Source organism: Drosophila bipectinata, chromosome XL (genome assembly GCF_030179905.1).
Source record: "Drosophila bipectinata strain 14024-0381.07 chromosome XL, DbipHiC1v2, whole genome shotgun sequence".
NCBI classification, from domain to species: Eukaryota; Metazoa; Arthropoda; class Insecta; order Diptera; family Drosophilidae; genus Drosophila; species Drosophila bipectinata.
Genome location: NC_091734.1, coordinates 5,252,084 through 5,273,891, shown reverse-complemented (window position 1 = coordinate 5,273,891; position 21,808 = coordinate 5,252,084). Strand labels below are relative to the sequence as shown.

Here is a 21,808-nt window from a genome sequence, read left to right as displayed (position 1 = left end):
CTTTAAAGAATTAAATTAAAGGCACTATTTAGTTTCATACGTTTTATAATAAATGTATACTTATTCCTAAGCCTTAAATATACAATAGATAACTTATATTTGATTTTATGTCAGAGGTGAATGATTGCCCTGTATCCAGGCCCTTTCCGATAAAACTGACTAACAGGTGTGTGTGTTCTTGTATTTGTTGTGACTTATATTTTTTGGTGATAAAGATCGTAATTAAGAGCCGGCCATGTGAGTCACGGCAACACATTAGACCAAATTAAACGTATATACACAATGGGTTTGGGCGGCACTATCTTATCGGCGCATACTTAACACAAATATCGGGGATTGGTTGTCAATTTGACATGTCACCTAGGTGGGGACCTAGGTATATATGTAATCCCACGGAAACGAAAACAAACCAAATCCCCGGTTAGAGAGAAATTGCAGACTATTTCCCCCGTCACAGGCCATTTCATTCGGTTTGGTGGTCTGTCCATAAAGCTGTCTCTTTCCATTTCGAATGGAGAAATTCTTTCACAATTGAATGCCACTCTTCAGTCGACAACTGTTGAACCACCAGGACTGTATGTCACCGTACACCTGTGACTTGTACTTAAAGGCGGGGTCATGCAGGCGGGCGCAGAGGTCACAGAATGGTGATTTGCTGGCCAAACTATAGTGTTCCCGCCACCAAAAGTAGCTAACATACTCGGCCGGATCCCCGCCCACATAGTTCATATGGAGGGCCAAGTCGGCCACAGTCTCGAACTGATTGGCATCGATATACGAGTGTGGTGGCAGTATTCTGGAGTAATCCGCTCCACCAAACACCACGGGTATAATGTTACGCCGTAGAGCAGAGTACAACTTCTCCGTAACGTAGTCATCGCAAATGGAGTTCTCAAAGGCCAAATAGAAGAGGTAGTCCGTGTCCAGCATCTCATCACAATAAGGATCTCCGCGAGCGCAACTGGAATATTAAAGTTTTGAGGGTTTTTTTTAAGTTTTAAAGAAATTTTTGAGGTTTCTGTGATTTTTTTTAAGTTTTTAAAAAAAGATATCTTGAAAATTAGAACTATCCTTAAAATATGAGACTAGTTTGTTAAGGAACTGTATTCTTTTAGGACAGTTTAGGATACTTTTCAAAAATCTATAAAAATTTCCAAACCTTTCTCCTTCAGATTTCAAAATTTTAGAAATAAAACTAATGACGTATTTTTAAAAAACTTTTTCCAAAAACTCACCTGAGGGTTCCACATTTTCCATAAATATCTACCGTAAAGAATTCCTTCAGTTTCTCCGCCAGGACCTCCCTCTTGGACAGTGTCTGGCAATGGGAAACAAACCAGGCAGCCGTCTTCGTCTTTCCAGGCCAGAGATTCCAAATTTCCGATTTATTATAGCCAGTTGGGGGTTTCCTCCAGTGAGGATTCGAACTGGGAGCCACCACCAGATCCGTTTCCGTGTCCACCAACTGACCGTAGGGCCACACAATGTCCGAATCCAGGCGATAGGTCATCGTTAGGTTGTAGAAACCAACCTCATCGTCCAGCCGATGCTTCGTCTCGCCGGGTGGTTCCATCAAAGCAAAGACATAGGCTTGGTGGGGACTCCGTTGCGAAGGAATGGATTTAAGAATGGGATACATTTCGGCGGCATGGAAGACAATGGCATCGTACATGTCCACACTGGGCAGATAGTCGTGTTTGTTGCTCAACTCACAGGTGTAGACTGGACACCGGAGTTCATCGTGCAGCTCCTGCGGACCCAGAGTGTCCCAGGATAGTTTCCAGCGTGGATCCCCGAAGAATTCATTCCAAATGAGAATGGTGCGTGAATTGGAGCCGGTGGATGGATGTTGCTCCAGATGGTCGCGCAGGATCGTGTACTGATTGAGGATCGGTGAGCGGGAGACACGGTGGACGATGAGAAGTGTGCCGGCTAGAAGGACCAGGAGCAAGAGCAGCGGTATCCGGGAACCGCTGAGCAACCGATTCGATCGAACAGCCATCGACATGTGCCCGCGGCGGTCAGATAACGACCGCCCGTCGCTCGCTCAGCCACAGTGAAGACTGGCTATAAAGAAATATTCATTAATTGTTCTAATAATTTATGTTCTTATAATTTCAATAAATTGTCTTGTCAGTGTAATGTTTTATTGAAAATGTTATTAATGTGTAGCTATTGTCATTAATTTTGTGGGCCTTTTATTAATTAACTTAAATAAGAGTGTCTTCTCCTGGTCTAGAAATTAATTATTATGAACTATTTCAAGAAGACAAGAGATCATTTTTTAAAGTTTGACAATAAAAACTTAATTTTCTTTGAGAAATTTAATATATTTCAATAGTTTAATTTTGAAATATTAAACTATTTGGGAAATAAAAAAAATATAAAAATATTTCATTAGAAAATATTATAAGAGTGTGCTACCACCCATAGAATTTAATATCATATTGTATTTTGTAATTGTATAATTTTAATAAATTTATAAATAATAAAATATGATTTTTTTAAACTTCCATTTACTCACCTTTCCTTGGCTGGCAGTCTCCACTGTAATCATAGTTTGTGTTACCCTGGAGAAAAGTGCGAGGGCGATAAGACCTGGCATTATTGATTGCCCGGCCGATAAGTTCAGGAAACTCATAATTCCAACTCACACTCCTAGCTGGGTAGTTGGGTAAATAATGCGATGGCCAGATTATTGAGGCCCAGCGATAAAGCTGACCACCTGTCTCATAGTACTCATAGTACTCCTCCTCCTTTTTCTAGTCCTCCTGTTGCTCCTTGCTTGATAATTAGTACCATTATATGACCAATGAGTGTGTGATATCCAGACATCGTTTCAGTGTCCGGCTAAGCACCGTAAATATCACCAGAAAACCATATACCAGGAAAGTCCTGACCAGGTTCAGTACTAGCTTCATGCTTCGGCCGCAAATGAAAACCAAATAAAAGCTAGCCTATGGAAATTGTGGGAAAATTGCAAAATTAACAAAAAAAAAAAGTTGGAAAAAAACATACCCTGTGGAAAAACAAACAGGTGAGAAAAGGTACACTTGACGCGATAACTTAGTTTTCCAATCGTTTCGGACTTTGTGGCTTTTCTGTGACTTTGTTGACCAATTTTCCCGCCTAATTGCAGTGGTGCAGAGAAATCTCCATCAATTATACTAATGCATATTCCCCCGATGTCCTGCCATCAAAATTAATGGCACATTGTCATGAAACACACACACTCTTAAAGTGGAGTGGAAACAGAATAACAAATACACTGAAAATAATGCGAAAGGGAGACGAAATGAGCCATCATTAGAGCTAAGTGGATTGGGCCAATAATTATCATTCAATTTTCCTGTCAATTGGGAATATGGAATATCCAAACAAACACTACAAAACCAATAATTTAGCGATGGTGTTAAAGCGAAGGTGATCAATCAACTTAGGGGATTAAGAACTAAAACAGTAGTTTAAGGGAATTAAAAATATATATTATAATATAATATAGTACCAGTTATTAGATATAATTGAAAATAATAATATAAATTATAGAGAACATCGTTCTCCTTCCAAAAATACTCCACCGACTTTATCTCGGAGTCCATATTAAGAAAGCTGATTCAGCTATAAGTCGGCCCTCCTCCAACCATATAATTCTTGTATATATACAACTGAGTGCCAGATAAGTGCAAGTACAAGATAATTTATTGCTTGGCGCACACAAAGAATTCAGCAAATCGTATCTAGAATGTCCGAAATGGCAAAACTTTTAATTTTCATACAATAGATGCCAAAAGAAAGCCCTCTATGGGCTACAATTTAGAGAACATATAGTGACGAGAATTAACACAAAAAAAAAAACATATACATATATGTATGTTAGGAGCTAGGGTTACATATTTGGATAACAGAAACACACATGCTAGAAGTAAATATATAAATATATACAAGATGAACATCCGCTACAGGTCTACTACAAGTACATAATTATGATTACTATCACAATAGGGCCGGCCATATGCGACGATCATCATATGCCGCAGCAGGAGCGGTGGTTGCCGTTGGTATTCGGATCACCCTGACCCTCCGACTCTGCTTCTTCTGAAATGCTTAAGGCATCGGTATCGAGACTCTGTAGTCGCAACGGACTTGAGTCCGGTTCGCGCTGACTGAGCTGCTCGAGCATCAGTTGGGTCAGTAATTCGAATAGCTCGGCCACACCCTCGTTCTCCTTGGCCGAGGTCTCCACATATTGGGCGCCTACGGTCCGGGCATACTGCGTCGCCTCCTGGTGCATCACCGCACGCTGCTCCTCCAGGTCAGTCTTGTTGCCCACGATGATCAGAGCGATGTCTGTGCCGCGCATTTGACGCAGTTCCCGCACCCAGGATTTCACCTTTTGGAACGAGTCCTGATCGGTGATGTCGTACACGAGTAGGGCGCCATCCGAGCCACGATAATAGATGGGGCCCAGGGCATGGAATCGCTCCTGTCCGGCCGTATCCCAGATATTCAGTTGCGCCTTCCGACCATCATCCAAGTTGACTTTCCGGGTCACAAAGGACGCCTGCAAGGTGCTAAGATGCTGCGAATTGAAGCGATCCTCCATGTAGCGCAGCACCAGCGATGTCTTGCCAACACATCCTATGGAATTTATTGATAATAATTGTAGGCGTACATATAGTATTTATTTATCGCTAATTAGATTTACCTTCGCCCAGCAGCACTGCCTTGAAATTGAGCGTCGGACCGCTCCTTGTCCTGCTCCTTGTGCTCATTGTGCTACCTCTGGCTGTTCACCGGATCCTGGGCGTTCGGCAGGGATTCGCATCGGGTGGTTCACGGCAATGGGGGACGCGGAAAACAAAAAAAAAACAGGAGGAATTTGTCCGAAAATTTTTCCAGTAGTGCGTCAAGAGTTAGAGATAGGTAAATGTTCAAAAAGATGAGAGACTGTAAGTCATGCAAGTTATCGATAAATACAGGGTTCCTTTTCCAACACTACTGTTTTTTTTACAAACAAATTATCTTTAAAATTAAAAATGCAACAAAATTAATAGTTTTCGCAATTTTTTTTTTTAATCTTTGGCAGTTTTTTTTAATCTTTAACAGCCTTTGTTTTAAATGCGTATTAAAATCGATTCATTGACCACCGAATTATCGCTGTTGCTACCATCTCTGAGAGCAAGAGGTGGAAGAAGAAGACAGCAAGCAGAGGACGAGGCATAATATTTTCCCCGGCTGGTTTGTCTATTAAAAAATCACTTAACATGGCCTACGACCTCAAAAAGGAGTCCGAGGTGAAGGAGTATATCGAAAAGCTGGGCGTGGAATACCGGTTCGGCTGTTATTCGGAGAAAAAGCCGGAAGGTAAGGGCCGATACAACGGCAACACCAATCACCAGACCGCTATAACCTAGGTTTCCCCTCCCCTCATACATATGTACATATAACCGAATTACAAAACAAATCACGACCTGAAATAATAGAATTCGAATCTTCATTTTTTGTAGCCTGCCACCTGCTGGGCGACTATCTGGAGGGTATCAAGAAGGACTTTGAGAAGGCATCGAAGGTATACAAGTCGACGTGCGATGACTACGGTTACGCAAAATCATGCTACAAGTTCGGCAACTACAGTTTCCTTGGCAAGGGAAAAAGTGGCAGCAAGGGTGATCCCAAGGTGGCGTATCAGTACTACGAGAAGGGTTGCAAACTAAACGATTCGGATGCCTGCCTCCACTCGGGCCTGTTGCTCGTTTCCCGATCCATGCCCAAGGAGATCGACAGAGATGTTGCCAAGGTTACTTCCCTAAACTACTTTCTAAATGCACACGTTTACTGATTAACCTTTTTGTGTCCTGCAGGGCCTGGAATTTCTTACCAAGAGCTGTGACATGAACAACGCCACCGCCTGTTTCTATCTATCCGGCATGCACATTTCGGGAGTACAAAAGAAACCGGAAAGTACCTCGTCAGCTGGTGCGGCCACAAGTGATGTCCCCGGCAGCAGTGGATTGCCGGTCGGTGGCAAAAGCCAACTCAATGACTCCGATTATATTGTGCTTAAGGACATGAAGAAGGCGTTCCAGTTTTCGCGAAAGGCCTGCGAACTACGCAACATGTATGCCTGCGCCAATCTTAGCCAGATGTATGCCCGAGGCGATGGCATCGAGAAGAACGAAAAGGAGGCGGAGAAGTACAAGAAACTGGCCCTCGAGATGCAGGACGAGGTTAAGAAGCAACAGGAGACGCTCGGTTTCCAGCAGGGCGTGGGCATGCCAAACTGATCGAGTGACGACGATGTCACTGAATTTCTAATCCAATCTTTGCTTAGTCCAATCTTTAATTTTAATTCGTCTCCAAGTTTATTTTTATGTTGGCCAACACACGCCATACACACACACACACAATTTATACACCATTCTACAATCCAATGTGTTTATTTTATTATTCTATTTTTGTGTACATAGATGGCATTTGCTTGAGAAAGATGATGGCGGAGACGATGATGAGAAATTCCTAGTTTTAATTGTTAAAGTTATCATGTGACGAATGAAATGAAAAAATCCTTAATTCTGTTGAAAAAAAAATATACAAATCATGTCCCATTAAGGACCTAGACCACAAGGAGAGTTTTGCTAACAAGGGCGGTGGCTTTATCTTTAAAAGCCTATAGGTAACACTTGCGCGTGTTTTGTAAATCAGAAATCAAAACAATCAATGAAATTTTTCAGCAATTAGAAATTGTCTATGAAGTGCATTTTCATTGTCAACCGATAGTGAAAATTCAATAGTTATAGTCTATATATATAGTTGATAAGAAAAAGTCTTGTCGAGGTTTATTAGGTTTTTTCTAGAATCTATATACTCATCTACCTAGTACCTGGTATACATATCTTTTTCTATAGAACCTTTTTTGGAAATCATCTGATCTACTGTCTATTTTAATAGATGGTCGCTTAATTAAAAACGCTCATGTCCAATTAGTGGCTGTTTAGTCTGATCCATTCATATCTCTCGGCATACAAAGATGCACAGATACATAGGTATGTATGTATGTATTTAGTTAGGTATTATTTAAGTACATATCTCAGATGAGATGGGCAAACAGCAAACAGCACGATATGTCACGTAAATCGGTGGAACTATGTTGAAAGTTAAACAGACTCGTAAATTGTTTGGCGAAGCCTTCTCCACAAATGTGGGGCCTTGACGGATATATCCGACAGCTCTTTGCGATAAAACCATTGCGTGGGTAAATGACTAATAATATTATATATTTATTTTTTTTTCTGGTTAATTAAGGTAAATAGAAATACAAATAAAAAAAAAAACCAGGTGCCAAGCCCCGAAAAGCCCCAAAAAAGCGATGGCACGAGTCTTCGCTTATCTCTAATTAGTTGATCGCTCTTCCATGACTTGACCTTTACCGATCTTCTCTCATTTCTCTATCAAAATGAAATTAACAAAAAAAATCAAATGCTAAATACAAAAATAAAATAGTAAAAAAAAAAACAACAAATAGAGGGAACAATGCACCCGCGCACACAGAAAGCAAAAAAAAAAACTAAAAGTACAAATACTAGCATGAAAGCATGCTTTTCACTGATTGCTGGTATTAGTCGAAAAGTCAGTTAAGCGGTATTATTGTTGCACAAACCCAGAGCTACACACACACACACCCATACTAACACACACATCTATAGAACAAATCAAGCTTAGTAAAAAAAAAAAACACACACAAAATCAGAGCTCGGTTTGGACTAAAGCGCTCCAAACACCGATTCAGAATCAGTTTAACGTCAACGTCGGCGGCATCAAGACAATATAACACACAACAACACAACCCTCAACGAAAATAAACTAAATTCATAAACTCACAAATCTACAAAAGAAATTTATAAAAAAAAAAAATAAGCGAGGAAGAAGAAGAAAAGAAAGAGGCGCTTATATTTGACAGCAAACGGAAACGGAAACGAGCTTAAGAATAAGACGCGAAGTGCGCGCCCGGAACGATACGAAACGAAACGAACAAAAAAAAAAATAGAGAGAGAGAGTGAGAAACGCTTCTTAACGGGATCTGTTTCTTGCCAAATAAGTGAGAGAGTGTGAAGAAAGAGATAGCCAAGCCAGGCAAGCCTTTCATGCCTTTTGTTCCTTTTCCTTTTCTCTGAGCTTCCATTTTGTTAAGCAGCTTTGATCATAAAAAAAAAAGAAAAAAAACAAAATGGCCAACGTCACTAGCGAACATGTTGCTGCCATCTTGTTGCATCGAGCATCGAGCCTTGTATGATCTTGTTTTGTTTTTTTTTCTTTTTTTGCCGGCAATTTAATTTAATTTAGATTTTAGTTTCATCATTTCTTATCTTATTTTTGATTATTTAAATTCATGATTAAAAATCAAGATTTCTTATGATCTTTGCTGCTTTACTGGAAAAGTTATCGTTTGTTATCGATATCATTGTTCACAGATTAAACGGATTATCGGAATGCAGGTTCATCTCGCCGAGGCGTGAGCTGTGTGCCTGTGTGGGTGTGTGGGCCTGTGCTGTCCGTTGCTTTTGTGTCCGTGAGTCCGGCTGTCCGCTTTAATAGTGTGTGTGAGTGCGGCTTCAATTGGCTTCCTCACCGGTCTTCCAACCATCTCCGTCTACGTCTTAATCTCCTTCCATTTCTATCAACCCACCGCCCACCGATGCCACTTGGACTACGTGCCTTGTGGATCCGATCTCCGTACCTCCGTCTACGTCTCCGTCTCCGGACCAATTGAGACCCCACTACTGATCACCGGCCCCCCTCTACATCCCTCCACCTGTTGTCCCACTCGCACCTCAAGTGTTCTTTTGGGGCTTTGGAGGAAGAGGAAAGAGGATAGAATAGAATAGAAAGGAAACGAAAAGGAAGGCAAGGAAAGGCAGGGAAAGGAAAGGAAAGGCAAAGGAAAAGAAAGGAACAACGAGAGCAACGAGAAAATCAACACCAGTGAAGTGGGAAGTGACAGAGATTGAGATTGAGATTGAGATTGCGGTTCATACAACGGCGCATCGCAGTTTACGAGTGTCCATCACCACTACAACACCGAACACCGTGCAGCAATGGAAGACTATTGGGGTCTTAGCAGCACTACGGGTACATTATCAATCCAAAAAAAAAAAAAACCAAAAAAATAAAAAAAACCTTAAACTAAACTATAAAAATAATTAATAATTTAATAACCAAATAACTAATCCTTTACAAGAAAAAATAAACTTCAAAAAACCTAAATATTTAATTATAAAAATACAACAAAAAGAAACACAAAAACCCATTCATTAGAGATTATGCAAATTAAATTATAAAAATTTATTTTTTTTTCTGTTCTGTTGTTTTTAATGTTTTGTGTGGCGGCGCCAGCGGCGGCAAAAGAAGAAACAAAAATTTAATAAATCAATTAAGACCGAACCAAATGGAATAATTTTAAATGCAATGCAATTATGTACATACAATGTATGCGTGTGTCAGTGTATGAGTGTGTCTGTGTTTTGTGTGTGAGTGTGTGACGTCATAATGGGCTTACATATACATTGATATACTTTGAAAGCTAAAGCCAAAGCTTAGCCGATATCGCCGACATCGTCGTCGGTTAGAATGAAACATTGTTGTTTTTTGTTTTTTTTTTTTTTACTTTTTTATTCTGCACGCTTGGCTCACGATCTCACAAATACATATACCTTATATACATATATATACACCTATATGTATATATGTACATATGTATGTGTGTAGAAGAGTGTGCCTTTGTGTGGCTGTGTGTGTGTGCGCGTAAACTAAGGCATATGGATCAATTGTCTAAATTGGCTCATTAAGTGAATCTTAATGACATTTACTATGCACAGCAACAATAAAAAACTGTGCCCAGCTTGTCTGTTTTTCCTTTTTTTTTTTTATTTAGCTATTTTTAAGTTGAAGTCTTTTTTTTATGACTCTATTAGCTCTACACCACCAATGGTACCATGCGGCGTATACGCAATATTTTGACTAGACGCATGCTTTCCCTAAAAAAAAAAAATCAAAAATAATTCTTTTTTTTTTGGACAATCGAACAAACAAATGTGCAATCGAATAGCTGGCGATTAGAATCGTAATCGAATACCTTTTTGTGAGCCAGCAAATCAAGCGTAAAGTCAAAACAAACTAGCTGTCAAAACAAAAAATAATTAAGTCGAATCTAGTGAAAATAAACAAATTAAATCTTTGACCTTTTTTTCCTTTTTTTTTTTTTTAATATTGACTGGGGTGCAGGTAAACCCGAACATAAAAGAGCCACAGAGCCACAGCCTCTCAAGTAAGACTAACTAACTAAAAATGGAATACACCCATACAAAGTCACCAAACACACACACATGGCCGTACACAGACACAAACAGTGAGAGATATATCCGCGTTGATCGGCTGAGCTAAAATATTTTTTAAACGGAACACAAAAGTCATATTAAAACGCATTGTCGCACTGATTTTCCTTACTTATGTACAGAAAATGAACTTACATATGGGCATAGAAATCTCCCTGCTATATATGTATATATATAAGATAACTATATATATATATATATATATATTAAAGGAATATACATATATTTTCGTGGGCGGTCAAGTCGTTTTTAAATAAAACGAAAAGAAAAAAAAAACGAAAGAAACAATTGCGACAACGAGGCGGATACGTAATATGCAGTCACCTAGCCAAAGTCGCATGTTATTTAACTTCTTTTTGTTTAAGTTTTAAAGGAACTATTATTAAAAAATGTTGTCATAAGTTAAATGTTAAAAGCTAGTTTTTATTGTAAAGTTATCGTATTTTATTCAAAGTTTACAGTTTTAGAAAGTTTTTTGGATTTTAAAAACAAAGTTTTCATAAATTGTTTGGTTTTAAGGTTTTTAAGTTTATTTATAGTTTTAAAATATTCTTTTTCTATAAAAAATGTATATATTTATGAATAATTAAATAGTCTAGAATAATTTAAGTAAAACATAACTTATTAAAGACAAGGTTTTTAATTCAAACAAAGTTCATAAATCAATTTTAAATGAATTATACCCATTCTAACATCTAATACTTAATTAATATATAGAATATACTATACCAAAAATAAAATATAGTAGTTTCCTTATTTTTCTAAGCATTTTAAAGTTTTTTAAAACCATAAATAGCCTTAATATTTGTATTAATCATTAAAGCCATACTTTAAAACCCATTTTTAGTCTTTTAAACAATGGCCCTCTTCTTTCAAAGTCTTTTCTTTTAGAATCCTTAGTTTATTGATTAAAAATATTAAATTACCATTTAGAAAATAAAACTCCCAAAATTCCTGGTTAGCTTTTGTTTTGCAGGCACATTCGATACGGCTTTCTGTTTATGCGCCGCCCATTCAATTAAAGTGAACTTAATTTACCGTGATTGAATGTTTTGCTGATTGTTATCCACACTAAATTGATTATCATTAACAGCAGCTGCACCACCACCACCCTCCCTTCCAGCCAACCTCTCCTTCCATCTCCTTATTTATTAAATATTTTTCTTTCTTTTATTTATTCTGTCCAAAGCGAACGCTGTAAGTGTTGATTAAGCATTATTGCATTATGCGGGTTGACGGTTACAAAATGCGTTTGTCTCAATTGACCCCAGACTCCCTCAGATAGCCCCCTTATAGTTCCCTTCAGGGGCAACTCCCATGACTCTCCAAGACTTTACATATCACTTACAGTCGTGCCCCATGCATGCCCCATAACTCCGAGACATGCCACATGCCAAAGTCAATGGCTTCGACTCATAAATAAGCAATCATATCTTGTCGATTATTTATCGATATTTATGCAAATTGTTTGGAATTATTAAGGTCTTCTATAGGGAACTATAAACAGTAAAAGTTCTTTAAAAGTAGACATAGTAAATCTAGACAATCTAGGCTCTTTATTTGCTTTTATTCTTTAATAAACATACAATATCGATAATTATCGATTATAAAAACCTTTACAATAATTCTATGATTTAATCAACTATTCAAAACATCGACATAAAGACCCCAATTCATTTGATTGGATCAGTTGTACAATGGCATTTCATATGCTTCACTGATTACTATATCGTACCGTCCAAGCTATCTAATTATTGAATATATCTCGACCTACGGTCATCTACAGTTCCCCACTGCTATGTCGGCTATGTCGGCTATGTCTCTATCAAGTTAGGCCGCCCAATCGATTGACATTACGAGTGTTATTGTGGATGGGCTTTAGCTGTTGTGTTGTGTTGGCTCAGCCATTTATTTATTGTTCCAATTTGCGGCTCCAAGTCGGCACCGCTTCTTGTTTTAGTTCTCTGGTATTTATTATTTGGAATGGGTATACTACACATATGGGGTATATGGGATCTCCAGGTATCAGACTTAAGCTGCACCTGGAAATCATCAATGAAATTGAAAAAATACATTTGAGAAATAAATATTACTTACAATGGAAAAGTTTATTTTCTAGTAGTAGAGAAAAGCTAGTAGTTTGATTTCTATTAAATAGTGTGACCATTTCTTTATCTGTCCGCGTGTCCGTATAAATAGAGGTATGTTTCTTGAATTCTAGAGGGTATTTTGGTTACAAGTTTTACTTTATTATTAACAAAATGTATAAGAAATTTAATTATCTATATCCAAAGCCTATAAATGCTCCTTTTTTTGACCGTTTGTCCGTCTAGTACTTCAAGTACTTCTATAAAAATTATTTTCAAGTGAATCTGTTTTAAAAATTCCCAAATAGATCTGTTTTTAGAATCGTTCTTGGTTCGAATAACACTTTTTTTTTTTAAATTATCAGTTACGGTTTCAGTTTCAATTTCTGTTTGCGGCTTCAGTTTTGTGTTGTTTTGCAATTCAATTTGATGACATCAAAGGCGTATTTATCGCTTCCGCTGGCGATCGCTAGTCCGAGAGGTTTGTCACATATTTGATCGATGATCAAGTACTACTAAGTACTACGACTACAACTACTACTATGCTGATCACCATGGTCGAGGGGATGGTCGCCCCAAATAGTAATAATAATAGTAATAATAAGAAAGCGAGACTTCGTATTTCGGGCTTCGTATATTTGACACACACTTCTGTAATAATCGTAGTATATCTGCAGCTGCATATGTATTTGTATCTGTATCTGTATATCTGAAGCTGAGGGGCACATACATATGTGTGTATGATTGTATCTGTATCTCGTGCAGTTTCTATTTCGGCTTCTGTTTTGAGCCGTCGATTCCTTGGGTTCCGATTCCGATCGCACAGCCAGTCTTGTGGTTTTTCTTGCAGCACCGCACTTTCAGTTCATTACCGGCGCTTGACTTCGACACAGAAAACGCGAAAAGTCGTGGAAAATTCTAGGAAAATACGGGCTTTCTTTTCTCCATTTTTGAGTGGACGAAGTGTGGTGGCTTTCGTGAAAGCACCAATCAAAAATTTCAAACACCATGAAATGTGCGATCAAGTGATTTAATAATTATTCCATTATCTAAGTTACCTAAATTATTATTTTAATTTAAAAAAAAAAAAAAAAACGATCCATCAAATGTATCAAATGTTTTGATAATTGATTGGAGGATCGCGGTCAACGGTTTAGAAAATAATTGCGACAATTGAACAATCATAGGATAATTGATCTAACCAATTGATGTAATCGCCTTTGAGGCCAACTAAGAATAAATAGATATATATATATTTTTTTAATTTTATTTTTTTTTTGTTATCTGATAAGTAGGCAACATTATATTATAATGTGATGTTAATTAATGTGCTTGTGTATGTGTGATTTGTGATTTACAGATATAAATTGCACTCAGCCCGCCATCGATGACTTCCCCAGAGACCTGTTCTCGGAGGCGCAAAGACAGTCCGGTGCTGTTGTACTTCATGTTATAGCCAGTTTATATTTATTCGTAGCCTTAGCCGTAGTGTGTGATGAGTACTTTGTGCCAGCAGTTGAGAAAATATGTGCAGGTAAGATATTAAATATTAAAAATATTAAATATTAAAAATATTAAATATTAAAAATATTAAATATTAAAAATATTAAATATTAAAAATATTAAATATTAAAAATATTAAATATTAAATATTATTTATATATATCTTAAACTTGTCAATTTGTCGGATAAATAATTCACCCAGCTATCCATGTTCTTTGTCCGTTAGCGGCTGACCTCTATCCTATTTCTAAACCCTAATCCTCACCAATTATATATATATTACTTACCTTTAAACACCTTCGTACACCAGCACTCAACATGTCCAACGATGTGGCGGGGGCCACGTTCATGGCAGCGGCCACCTCCGCTCCGGAACTCTTCGTCAACGTGATAGGCACCTTCATCACGGAGGGCGACATCGGAGTGGGCACGATTGTGGGATCGGCCGTCTTTAATATCCTGGCGGTGGCCGCCTGTTGCGGCATCGGAGCTGGAATGGTAAGAATCTCTATAATATAATATCTATAATTCTTATTAATATTTATAATTCCAGACTATACCTTTGGATTGGTGGCCTTTGACCCGAGATAGTATTGCCTATGGAGTCACAGTGGCCATTCTGATTTGTGTGATGCACGACGAGCGGGTCGAGTGGTATGAGGCCTTGATTTTGGTTTCACTGTACGCCGTCTATTTGGCGGTCATGTATTTCGACAAGTCTTTCCAAAAATGCGCCAAAGGTAAGGGTTCTTAAAAGTTCAATTAAAAAAAAAATAAGAAGAATTACTCAAAACACTAGTAAAGGTAAAAATAGTAAACTGTTTTTCCTTAAACACAATACTTAACACCATTATTTACATAGCGAGTCCTCACTGTATAAACAATATTACACACAGGTGGCGTTAAACAGGCGCGTTCGCGCAGCCGGTCCTCCAACTGCAGCATTCACACAAAGAACAGCAATGAAAAGGAACCAGGTACACTGAAACAAAAATATATAAACATTACAAAACATAAACAAAAACTTGTCAACAATACACTGAAAACATTAGGAATACAAATAAATAGATCAAGTAAACATAAAGTTGAGGAATATAGCTTCAAGTTCAGGAGAAATTGAAACATAAGAACTTTGAGTTTTATTTTTTTTAAGCTTATATATCTATGAAAATTATACATTTTCTATAAATTTATACATTTTTAGGTATAATTAAATATTTTACATGTTTTTTTTTAAGGATCTTTCAAGATTTAAAAGATTAAACCAAAAATGCTTAAGAAAAACAATAAATATAAGTAAACCCAGGCAGTACTTTATGGTCTATTTTTATTGTACTGAAAGAAATACCGAAAAATACTGCAAAAATACTAAATTTTGCAGAAATATGAAAATGAAAGTCTATAGGTTTTATTTTTAATTTTTAAATATTTTTTTTAAGTAACCATTAATTAAAACCATATTTTCCTCACTAGAACTTGTGGAAAATCGCATTTGCCAGAACATGGCGAGCATCCAATTGAACGGAGGACTCAACAATGACCAGGCCAAGTCCACTGGCGGCACTACTGGCACCACCACCACCACTTCGATAACAACCACCACCACCTTGTCCACAATCACCACCACCACACACAGTGTCGTAAGTGGATCGGGTAGTGGACCAAGTGCTGCGGGTACAGGATCTGGAATTATAGCTCCTATGGATACTCTGGCCGAGGTGGAGGCCCAACCGGCGACAGCGACGACAGGAAATGCTGGCGAGGATCGGGAGGAGGAGGGATACTCCCTGCTCACCTATCCCAAGGACAAGAGCTGTTTTGCCCAGTTCACCTGGCTGATAATCTGGCCCATACACCTGCTCTTCCGCATCGCCATACCCGATTGCAAGAAGGCCAAAAACAATAAGATCTTCCCTCTGACCTTTATCATGTGCATCGTCTGGATCGGATCCCTGTCCTATGTGGTGGCGTGGATGATAACGATTATTGGTAAGGATATGTCTTTCAAATAATAACTATATTTTAAATATAATTTTTTTTAAGGTGATACACTTAAGATACCCGACTCTGTAATGGGTATTACGTTCCTGGCAGCTGGAACCAGTGTACCCGAGGCGGTTTCCAGTGTGATTGTGGCGAAACGCGGTAACTTAATACAAATTATAAAAATTATATATTTTAAAAATATATTATATTATATCTTTAATACAAATCCCTTCTAATTAGGTCACGGATCAATGGGAATCTGTAATTCGATCGGATCGAATACATTTGATATTTTATTGTGCTTGGGAGTGCCGTGGCTGATCAAGGCCGTCTTCTTCCCAATACAGCCTGGTCAGAACTATGTGGCCATTAATTCGGCCGGACTGGAGTACTCGGCCATAACCCTGCTGTCCACACTGTTTCTGCTCTACCTTACCTTCTCCACGAACAAATTTAAGCTGGACAAGAAGGTGGGCACCGCCTGCCTGGTCATGTATCTGGTGTTCATGGTCTTCGCCTCCCTCATCGAACTCAACGTGTTCTTCCGGGTTAATCTGCCCACCTGTGGCAGGTCATGAATCTCCTGAAAATACCCCTAAAAGTTCCCCAAAAAATAAAAAAAAACCCCTACACTCTAAAAAAAACAAGTAATAAGAGGAATAAAAGAAAAAAAACAGAAAGATGTATACCATAGATGCGGATTATTTTGTGCAGAAGAGAGATACAAACACCTGGAGAGGATCAGTCGTTTAATTAATTAATATGTATTTTCTGTTCTATTCTATCTACCTTGATAGTTGAGTTACGTTATACGTTATGCTGTTATTGTAATAATACTTTTTTTTTATTATTATTATTATTATTAAAGTAGACTCTTTCACCAAACCAAAAACCAAAATCAAAACCAAAAAAAAAGTGGAGCGATGTCTGGAGGAGAAAAAAAACCCAAAAACCAAATCAAAAACCAAACCAAACAAATTCAATAATGTATTTATATGATTAATATATGAGATTTAACAAAGAACAAATTTATTATCGAGTGTTTTACGTTTTATTAATTTTGGGAACAACCGAGGCCTTGTCTAAACAGTATCCTTATTCGTTCCAATCATTTTAGTCAAAATTTTACAATTTTAGGTATTTGTTTGCATTCATTTCTTTTCGTAATGTATTTCGGCTTGGAGGGTCACTATTATGAAGTGCAAGTTATTGGTAAGATTGGGATTAATCCAAAATGGTAGTATATAGATTGATTTTTGAAGCGAAAACTACTAGGGCTTAGAATTGGACGCATTTTTGTTGAAAAAAAGCGAAAAGTTTTATAGTTTCGGGCCGCGTAGAAACTAGAAAAGTAAGAAAAACAAGAAAGAAAAGCTTACTTGGGACGGAGGTTAGGCTGATATACTGTGGAAGTTAAGAGGCTATAGCTATGGGATATGGTCGGATATAACAGCAAAAAACATTACAACAAAAATGAAAAAAAAAAATTTACAAGCAAAAATTACAACAAAAAAAAATTACAACAAAAAAAATTACAACAAAAAAATTACAACAACAAAAAAATTACAACAACAAAAAATTAAAACAACAACAACAAATTACAACAACAAAACATTACAACAACAAAAAAATTACAACAACAACAAATTACAACAACAACAAAAAATTACAACAACAAAACATTACAACAACAAAACACAACAACAACAAGAATTTACAACAAAAAAAAGTTAACAAAAAAAAAAAATTTACAAAAAAAAGTTAACTATTTTCGCGATTTTCCTGGCCTGCTTAAGTGCAACCTATGAGAATCGAGGAGGAGGGCGCTGTTTTTTAATTAATTATTTTTTAATTTTATTTAATTATTTTGTGAATAGTTGCCAAATTAAAGAATCTTTTGGGGTGTTATCATACGCAAAATAACGGTAAAATTGTACTCTTCGGTAGCAATAGACTGGTGGCCGCCCTTAAAAGTAGGCAATGGAAGTATGAGTGTTTACATTTTCAGATTTATAATTAATGAATCTTAGGGGGGATCCTAATAAAGAAGATACTTTATTGATTTATAGATACTCTATAGATTTCTTCACAGCGCTGCACACTTATGACCAAAATTACAATACCCTCTGAAAGGGTATAGGGACAAAGGTATAAAGATTTTTGATTATAGATAGTTTCCATTAAGATTTAGTCCAAGCTTTAATATACCCACATAAGTATGCTACAAAATATCCGAATGTCCTTAGATCGTGGTAGAAATCCAAACCGTCCGGATAATGCACTCAACTGTACATTGCCCGCCATCTTGGAATTTCCCAATTTAATGAGAAGGAAAAGCATCGGATGGGCCATCACAACTTTCCTGCTAACCATGTATCTGTTCGTAGGCCTGGCGATTGTTTGCGACAACTATTTAGTTCCCGCCATGGAGCGTCTTTGCTTTTGTAGGATTATTTTTGATTTTTTTTTAATTATTTCAAAAATATTAGTATTAGTAACAATAGCATTGTCGCAGCCTTGCGTATGACGTATGACGTGGCGGGTGCTACTTTCCTGGCAGGAGCTACCTCGGCACCGGAGCTATTTATCAACTTTATAGGAACTTTTGTTACCCACGGCGACATCGGCATTGGCACCATTGTTGGCTCTTCTGTTTTTAATGTCCTGGTTATTGCTGCTATTTGTGGTATTCTAACACCACCGGTTAGTGAGGTTTAATCTTTAAAAAAAAGATATATATGTATCCTTATTTTAGAGCCAACTCGATTGGTGGCCAGTGACGAGAGATTGTATATGGTATATCGTGGCCATTGCAATTCTGACGGCGACTTTGTGGGACTCTTTGGTCCTGTGGTACGAGTCCATGGTGCTACTGATCATCTATGTATTTTACTTGATCTTTCTGGTCCTGGATCGTCGGATTCAGGGTTGTATTAGAAGTATGTTTTATTTCAATATGATTTATAATATCTGGTACTCAAGGGGGTGTCTTTGAGTACCGGATATTTTTAGCAAATTCCCATTATTTATTATCAATATTCTAGGGCGTCGCATAGAATCAGAGCTAATGGACGAGGATCCGATGGAGCGTGAGGAGGAGCCTTTGAAATCCTTTCGAGATAACGTTTGTGGAACGCCAGAGCCGGATTCGAATTGCTGCGAGTGGATCTGGTGGGCCTTTAAATATCCATTTAACCTGATCTTTGCCCTAACCATACCCAGTGTGAGAGGAATATACTTTCTCTCCATGTTAATGGCCGTTATATGGATAAGTATTATATCCTATATGCTGTCCTGGTTCCTTACGATTGTCGGCTACAATCTGGGTGTACCGGACTCTATAATGGGTCTTACGGTATTGGCAGCTGGTACTAGTGTTCCAGAAGTGGCCTCCTCCTACATTGTTTCCAAGAAGGGTAAGTCTTTATTTCTTTAAATTTTTTATGATTTTAATTCCATTGTTTGGCAGGTTATGGCTCCATGGCGATTTGTAACGCCATCGGATCTAATACCATTGATATATTGATCTGTCTGGGCGTGCCATGGTTCTTGAAAAACATGATTTATATGGACTTTGTCTATATAGACTCAACGGCAATTACATTCACCACTGGAATGCTATTGTTCACCGTATTCATAGTCTATTCAACATTTTTGTGCACCAGGTTCGTGATGGGAAAGCCCCTCGGATGGATATGTTTAATAGCCTATATCCTCTTTTTGGCCGGAGCATGTACCATGGAAATAGTACTCAATGATACCGTCTACTGTGACATCGAAGAGAAGAAGTTCGCTCCATATTTGAACAAATTCTTAGTTTTGGATCGAAATTGGCTAAAATAATAGTGGGAAATATAGTGAGATGGGCCGTGGACGAAGCCATTTTTTTCATGCGCATCCCATCACATTTCTGACTATTTTATTTAGAATGTTTAATTTTTGGTCACGAAATACGCTGATAATATTCTTAACTTATTATAATGATAGGTATAATAATAGAGTTAGCGTAAAAAAGTCAATTTGTCTAATGATATTCGTCTTGATATAATTCCAATTCAATCCAAAAGTTAATTGATTTGCGGGCAAGTGGACAAAACTGCTTTGGAAAAATATTCGCAAAATCTACACTCGGTGATCAGACGAAAAACCTATCAGTAAGGTGGTGACGTCAATTAGACCATGTTATGACATCAAGCAGCTAGAGATACTTCAATATCACGCTGTCATTGGTAATTCACCCGTGTATTTCGACTCCCATAATTTATATTTATTGATAAGACATATATATATTTTTTAATTTCTTTTGACCACTCGTGTAGGTTTTGTTGTGAAGCATTGGGGATCCCTGGATGGATGATATGATATTATTAGAGATTGTTTTGGGGTTTTGTTTACTACGTTTTATTTATAAGTCCTGTAAAATATCATTTCTTCCCTCTATCTCCTATATGTTTCAACTCCCTTTAAAATATTTTTCTCTCCAAAATCTCTAAAATCTTTAAGAAAAACAAAATTCCTTTACTTTTTCTAAGCAAAGTGTCTTTTTCCGGCAAATGTCACTTGAACATCTCCATGATCTTTGGCCTCATTGGTCGAAAGAAGTGATTTGTGATTAGATTTTAGGTCTTCACTTTAAAACTGACCAATGGTGAATTGGCCATTTATTATCCCCCCAAACCATCGGTATGTGGGTGCTCTGATACAGTTTTTTAAAAAAAAGTAATAATAAAATAAACATATAAAAAGAAATCGGACGTGCCCACAGGTGCTTAAGAGGACTAAGTCGCCACTGGAACTGTGGAGTGGCCGGTAATCTTGATCAAACTCTCACTTACGATGTCCGGCACTGGATTGACTCGGCTCCTGATAATTGTTAATCGCCAACCGGCGAAAACCACTTAACTCGCCTCTATCCGGCATTTTGGCAACACAAGAAATTAAAGAAAAGGAAAAGTGAAATATAATCGAAATCGTACCAGATTGTACCTATGACATCACTTGTCTTTATAATTGCCAAGTCTTCCATTTAATTTTAAGGTGTAATTCACTAATTCATTCAAGAACCAGAAAGGAAAACTAATTTTTGATAATTCAGTTAAAAGGCACCTATAGAATATACATATATAGGACCTATAGGACCCCCATAGGGTCCAAAGTGACGGCCATATCTTCCTCAATTCTCATCCGATTCCCAAGCGGAGTACCTTAAACGATTTCTAGGTCGATTCTCCATCATTCTACATCAAAATCCCGAGACAAAATATTTTTTCGATTTTTTGTCCATTTTTCCTGATGGGACCCCTGAAAATGGGGGTTTCCCCTATAGGACCCACTGTGATGACCATATCTTTCTCAATTCTCATCCGATTCTCAAGCGGAGTACCTTAAACGATTTCTAGGTCGATTCTCCATCATTCTGCATCAAAATCCTGAGACAAAATATTTTTTCGATTTTTTGTCCATTTTTCCTGATGGGACCCCTGAAAATGGGGTTTTCCCCTATAGGGTCCACTGTGATGGCCATATCTTCCGCAATTATCATCCGATTCTTAAGCGGAGTACCTTAAACGATTTCTGGATCGATTCTCCATCATTCTGCATCAAAATTCTGAGACAAAATATTTTTTCGATTTTTTGTCCATTTTTCCTGATGGGACCCCTGAAAATGGGGTTTTCCTCTATGGGGCCCACTGTGATGGCTATATCTTCCGCAATTCTTATCCGATTCTCAAGCGGAGTACCTTAAATGATTTCTGAATCGATTCTCCATCATTCTGCATCAAAATCCTGAGACAAAATATTTTTTCGATTTTTTGTCCATTTTTCCTGATGGGACCCCTGAAA

General features: G+C 37.6%; 5 protein-coding genes across 11 annotated transcripts; 3 read left to right on the top strand and 2 right to left on the bottom strand.

Annotated features, from left to right (window-relative positions):
- Positions 1–10: 10 nt before the first annotated feature.
- FucTC (alpha-(1,3)-fucosyltransferase C) lies at positions 11–2,037 on the bottom strand. The gene is made up of 2 exons (XM_043209864.1): positions 1,236–2,037; positions 11–961 (listed from the first exon to the last, which is right to left on the bottom strand). Exons 1-2 carry the CDS (start codon positions 2,006–2,008, stop codon positions 526–528), a joined length of 1,209 nt encoding a protein of 402 aa, XP_043065799.1. The 5' UTR covers positions 2,009–2,037; the 3' UTR covers positions 11–525.
- A 1,644-nt stretch (positions 2,038–3,681) lies between these two features.
- Rab21 (RAS oncogene family member Rab21) lies at positions 3,682–4,941 on the bottom strand. The gene is made up of 2 exons (XM_017245129.3): positions 4,706–4,941; positions 3,682–4,638 (listed from the first exon to the last, which is right to left on the bottom strand). Exons 1-2 carry the CDS (start codon positions 4,770–4,772, stop codon positions 4,025–4,027), a joined length of 681 nt encoding a protein of 226 aa, XP_017100618.2. The 5' UTR covers positions 4,773–4,941; the 3' UTR covers positions 3,682–4,024.
- A 137-nt stretch (positions 4,942–5,078) lies between these two features.
- On the top strand, positions 5,079–6,624 carry Coa7 (Cytochrome c oxidase assembly factor 7). The gene is made up of 3 exons (XM_017245128.3): positions 5,079–5,364; positions 5,508–5,797; positions 5,862–6,624. The coding sequence occupies exons 1-3, from the start codon at positions 5,265–5,267 to the stop codon at positions 6,282–6,284; spliced, it is 813 nt and encodes a 270-aa protein (XP_017100617.1). The 5' UTR covers positions 5,079–5,264; the 3' UTR covers positions 6,285–6,624.
- A 1,835-nt stretch (positions 6,625–8,459) lies between these two features.
- On the top strand, positions 8,460–16,992 carry zyd (sodium/potassium/calcium exchanger zydeco). Of its 4 annotated transcripts, none has more exons than XM_043210004.2 (8): positions 8,462–9,126; positions 13,836–14,009; positions 14,289–14,476; positions 14,532–14,718; positions 14,875–14,955; positions 15,452–15,967; positions 16,022–16,123; positions 16,205–16,992. In XM_043210004.2, the coding sequence occupies exons 1-8, from the start codon at positions 9,093–9,095 to the stop codon at positions 16,540–16,542; spliced, it is 1,620 nt and encodes a 539-aa protein (XP_043065939.1). In that variant the 5' UTR covers positions 8,462–9,092; the 3' UTR covers positions 16,543–16,992. The 4 variants fall into 4 exon arrangements, with proteins under 4 accessions (XP_070134977.1, XP_043065939.1, XP_017109762.1 ...); XM_017254273.3 differs by lacking the exon at positions 8,462–9,126 and adding an exon at positions 13,321–13,490; XM_070278876.1 differs by lacking the exon at positions 14,875–14,955 and having other exon boundaries at positions 8,460–9,126.
- A 25-nt stretch (positions 16,993–17,017) lies between these two features.
- Positions 17,018–19,941, top strand: LOC108134094 (sodium/potassium/calcium exchanger 5). Of its 4 annotated transcripts, none has more exons than XM_017254275.3 (6): positions 17,018–17,176; positions 18,211–18,408; positions 18,480–18,667; positions 18,720–18,903; positions 19,009–19,380; positions 19,434–19,940. In XM_017254275.3, exons 1-6 carry the CDS (start codon positions 17,131–17,133, stop codon positions 19,805–19,807), a joined length of 1,362 nt encoding a protein of 453 aa, XP_017109764.2. In that variant the 5' UTR covers positions 17,018–17,130; the 3' UTR covers positions 19,808–19,940. The 4 variants fall into 4 exon arrangements, with proteins under 4 accessions (XP_017109764.2, XP_070134993.1, XP_070134988.1 ...); XM_070278892.1 differs by having other exon boundaries at positions 17,023–17,176; positions 18,469–18,667; positions 19,434–19,941; XM_070278887.1 differs by having other exon boundaries at positions 17,023–17,176; positions 18,460–18,667; positions 19,434–19,941.
- The last annotated feature ends 1,867 nt before the right edge of the window (positions 19,942–21,808 follow it).